A 5,105-nucleotide genomic window follows, 5' to 3' on the forward strand; every position below is an offset into this window, starting at 1 on the left:
AATCTCCTCTACTCATGCACATGCTCCATCCTCTCAACAGACTTGAGTTACAAAACATACTTTCAAAGACAAAATTATTAAGCACTGCAGAACAGCAATAACAGAACATTAAATCAAGCATCTTCCCGTTTCTGAGTGGCAGGCCCTGTGAAACCTTACAGGTCACATGCCCAGAAAGCTGATCCTGCTTCCAGCATCACTGGAATTGCCTAAATGTCTTTGCCTTAATCTCAGGGTCCTAGTGCTTCCTAGTTGATCCCTTACATTAACATAAAAGACAGCAAGGTGGAAATTAGATTCACATTGTAATTGATCCAAGTGCAGGTTTAAACTTTGTGGTTGGTTATGAGAAGTCTTGGCATGTGACTATGGCAGATGAAAGTTACTTTGGGGGTAGTGCTGGAAGATTTTTCCTCCCTTCCCGAGACCCTAAATGAGGTCAGAAAATCATGAGCAACAGATTCATTCAAAAATACAGGAAGAGCAGTGGATTTTCATATAACAAAAGGAAAAATTTCAGCAGTTTTCCCTTAAAAGATGCTATTTAGAAATGATTAAAAGAATATTTTCATCAGTGGTGTATGTGAACACATTTTAAAATTTTGTCAATAGATATGATCTACATATTTGAGTCTTCTACACTAGCTAGCTGAGAGTACAAGCTCTGTTGTCAGATTTCTGAGTGGGAATCCCACCCCAACTTTACAAGTTAGGAAATCAGGGAAATCACTTCTGCTCTTTCCTGGTTTGTGTGCAAAGTAAACAAATATTGTCAGTACTAGAGTCATATATGTAACAACCTAGAGAGGGTGCCAAACACTCCAAGACAGGCCAAAATTTTATATATATTATGGGTTTCAGGAGTGAAAAATCTGAATACTAACATTGAGAACAAATATATACATGTACATAGAGACATCGAGAAAGAGAAAAAGTGCACATTTTCTCCTGGAAATTGAACAATCTTCTATTTGCTAGAATGCATTGAGACATCCCTTTTTAATTTTGTTAATAATCAAGTCTTTTTCATCACAGTAATTTAGATGTCATTTATAAGCTCAGCCAGGGGATCTGTTTTAACAGTACCTTGAGGTCCTGACATCCTCATCAGTTGTTTCAGTGTTTCCTTATTAGAAATTTTTCCTGCAAAATGTTTCTAGGAGAAAAAGGGTCCAACCCAAGTGTGATGACACTGCTGAGAAGTCTCCTGTTAGAAGAGGTGACAGTGCTATGACATGAATCAGGACACCCATAGCTGTGCAGAGGCTGCTGGGAAAGTCCTCCCTGAGGAAGAGGCTCTGGCTGCAGGTGCAGCTGCAGTTTGGGGACAGGCTGCTGGTCCCCTGGGAGCACTGTGCCTACCTGCACAGAGGTAGGTGCCTGAGTCTTCCAGCTGGGAGGTGGAGATGTTCAGGGTGCTGTATTGCTCCTGAAAATTCATTGTTGCCTTTAACCTTCCCTCCTGCTTTGTCCCTGAAGCCAGGAAAAATAGACTGATGAGGCTGCCCCCAGGATTCTGTCGGAACCACTGCACACTGTCCATCGAGGTAGAAAAATTGCACCTCAGAGTAGGGCTGGTTCCCTCCTGGAGCCTCAGGGCTGAAGGACTCTGCTCCACCTGCTGCCCTCTCACCCCTGCTTGGAAAGAGAAAAGCAAACACAGCTGGTGTCACTGGGGAATCCATGACCAGTTCACAAACCTGCAGAATATCCCAGGAAACACCATGAGGATGGAGCACAGGGAGGGGGCTTGGCACCAGCTCTCCCTGCCCTCCCTCACACTGTCAGTCCTACAACACCCCCAGCCCCCTCTGGGAGGAACCCGACTCACAGCAAAGCTGCAGCCACAGAAGCCCCAGCAGAGCCCCCAGTCCCCTCTGCATGGCTGCTGGCCTGGCTGCTGGGTCTTCTCCCTGCTCTGCAGGTGTCAGGTCTTGGGCCAGACAAGCTTGTTCTTCCAGGCAACAGGTTCCACCTGACTCCCTGAGCACCAGTCACATCTGAGCTTTGTCCTGCCCCCAACAGGAAACTAAGTAGAGCCTGTAAGAATCACAGGAAGAGAAAGCCCATTGCTCATGTTACATAGTTCGACAGTAATTTTCAGAAATGAATTATATAAAATTAAGAATTGTATATTAATAAATAAACATATAATTTCTTGAAATCAAAATATCATCATCTGCTGGGCACAGTGGTGCACGCCTGTAATCCCAGCAGCTGGGGAGGTTGAAGCAGGAGAGTTCAGAGTCATCCATAGCAAAGGCTAGGCATTAAGCAACTCAGTGAGACCCTGACTCTAAATAAAATATAAAATAGAACTGGGGATGTAGCTCAGTGGTTGAGTGCCCTGAGTTCAATCCCCGGTACCCCTCAACCACCAAAAAATCGTGATCTGCATAGGAAACATTTGCAACAAGAGTTAGGTTAATTAAAATAAAATTCTCTACCTTTCCCCTTTTCCTATCCAACCCTTTCCCTATACTCAGCAGTCTCTGACCATGACACAGGTTAATAGTGTCCTCTCCCTTTTCTTCTTCTAGTTTTGTTCTGTTTTTTTTTTTCCCTATTATTCTTCTAATCTATTTATTTATGTTCCTTCTATTCGCTAAGAAAGTACAGGAAAAGACTGAATGTCAGATTTATTAGAATAATTTCTAGATCATCAAGTTTGGGGAATTTTATTCATAAAAAATTAATGAAAACAGATGATGGTGATGATTTCTATCAAGCTTCTATGTTCGGAGTGCCCAGGAAAATTCCAGTTCCCTCCCCTCTGCTCAGAAAGTCACTCTCCCAATGGATTTACACAGAAGGGCTCCAGTGAATATAGAAATGGGCTCCAGCCTTCTGAGGTTTTATATAGAACAGAAGAGCTGAAGACCTGAGCAGAATTTACACCAGCACCCCCTGCCCCCTGCCTCTGACCTGACTGGATCCCATGTTCTCTGGTCTCCTCTCTCTCTTCTACTCACTGAGATCTTCAGAAAAGTCATTCCTGGTGTAGCCTGGGGTGCCCCCTGGTGGACTGAAACCAACAACACAGGTCACTGAAGACCAACCAAGTCCTCATCAGTCACTCAACCCAGCTCCACTCACTTGATGAGTTCCGTGATGCAAAAGATGCAGATGGTCAGAAAAGAAAAGGACTGCCTAGATTGCATAGGAATAAAAACAAACCACTTTACATAAACACAATAATATAATCATTTATTATCATGTTCAAGTATTAGGTGCTCTATCTAGATGCCCTTCACCCAATGAAAGGATAAAGAAAATGTGGTGGATATACACAACAGAATAACACTCAATATTAAAGAGAATGAAATCATGGACTCTGAAGGTGAATGGATGGAGCTGGAGAATAGCATGCTAAGTGAAATAAGCCAAATCCAAAATTCAAAGACTGAATATTTTCTCTGATAAGTGAATGCTGATGTATAATGGGGGGCAGGTTAGAGAAGAATGAAGGAACTTTGGATTGTGCAGAGGGAACTGAGGAGAGAGGAGAGACTGTGGGGATGGGAAAGACAGTGAAATGAGACAAACATTATTAACCTATTTTCATGTATGATTACATTATCAATATGACTGGGTACCGTGTACAGCCAGAAGAAGTAGAAGTTGTGTCCATTTGTGTACAGTGTGTCAAAATGCATTCTACTGTCATGTATAACTAATTAGAAAAATTGAAAAAGAAAAGAAAAAGAAAAAATAAACAAAAGAAATTGTGAGATACACACAATGGAGTTCTATTCAGCCATGAAAAAGAATAAAATACCATGCTAAGTGAAATCAGCCAAACTCAAAAACACAAAGGTCAAATGTTTTCTCTCATATGTAGAAGCTAGAGTAAAATAAAGGAAAGGGGGAGGGAAAGATAAGATTTCATAAAGAACAACATTTCATAAAGAATCAACAGATGAGTGGAAGGAAGCCTAGTAGAGTAGAGGAAGGAGAAGGGGAGGAGGGAGTAGGGAGCCAAAAAGGCGGGATCATGAACCAAAATCTAGTTCCATGCATGTATGAGTTTATCAGGATGAACCCACTACTCTGTATAACTATGAAGCTCTAATTTTAAAAAATCCATTGTGTATACACACCATGTTTTCTTTACAGCTTCTTCCAGTGATGGGCACCTAGGCTGGTTCCATAGCTGGGCTATTGTGGATAGTGGAGATAGGCATTCGGGTGTCTCTTTGTATGTGACTTTACCTGGATCCTGTTTTTAGTTTTTTCAGGAATCTCCACACTATTCTCCACAGTGGCTGTAGTAGTTCACATTTCACCATCAATTTCTTCCCAACATATGAAGGTTCCTTTTCTCCCATCTTTGTCAGCATTTGGGATGGTCATGGTGGTGCTTGTTGTTATTATTTTGTTTTGTTGTGTTTTATTTGATAATATCCATGCTGACGGAGATAAAGAAGAATCTGAATGTACTTTTGATTTCTGTTTCCCTGATGGCTGAAGAGGGTAACCATTTCTCCCTGTGTTTACTGTCCTTTTTCCAGCTGCCTGCTCTGCCGAGATGAGCTGGGCTCAAAGGAGCTGGCTGCAACATTAAACTAAGAAAATGGTGAAGAAATCACGCAACACATGGACATGAGTTTCTCAGGTCGAGGGTAGGACTGCGCTGCGATCTTAAGGGTCAGCCTCCACACTGGACAGAGCTGGAAAGAGAGAGAATGTGTACCAGGGATCTCTTTATTTTATATAGGAAACACACAAAGGGGCTTTGATGGAATGTTCTTCACCAAATAAGGCAGGGGATTGGGTTTCAAAAGGTGGAATCTTGCTTCCTCATGTCTTGTGGTCAGCAGATTGATTGACATCTTGGCAAGTCACACCCATCTCAGGTGCTGTGTGGGATCACAGGCAGAGTGAGAGGAAAGGCGCACTTGAGTTGCACATTCCAATCAGTGTGCAATGCCATACCTGTCCCCTCATATTGCTCCAATCCACATAGCTCACACAGCCCATGGATGGCTCGAGACACTGGCCATCTGTACTTCTTTTGAGAAGTATCTGTTCAGATGATTTGTCTATTTATGGACTGAATTGCTTGTTCCCTTATTGAGAACTTTGGGGTTTTTTAATATATTCTG

General features: G+C 42.3%; 1 gene segment (V, D, J or C); it reads right to left on the minus strand.

Annotated features, from left to right (window-relative positions):
• Positions 1-1,062: 1,062 nt before the first annotated feature.
• On the minus strand, positions 1,063-1,999 carry LOC125615293. The segment is given in 2 exon segments: positions 1,063-1,635; positions 1,832-1,999. Coding segments are annotated over 2 exon segments (447 nt in total).
• Between the last annotated feature and the right edge of the window lie 3,106 nt (positions 2,000-5,105).

Source organism: Marmota marmota, unplaced genomic scaffold (assembly GCF_001458135.2).
Source record: "Marmota marmota marmota unplaced genomic scaffold, marMar, whole genome shotgun sequence".
NCBI lineage: Eukaryota > Metazoa > Chordata > Mammalia > Rodentia > Sciuridae > Marmota > Marmota marmota.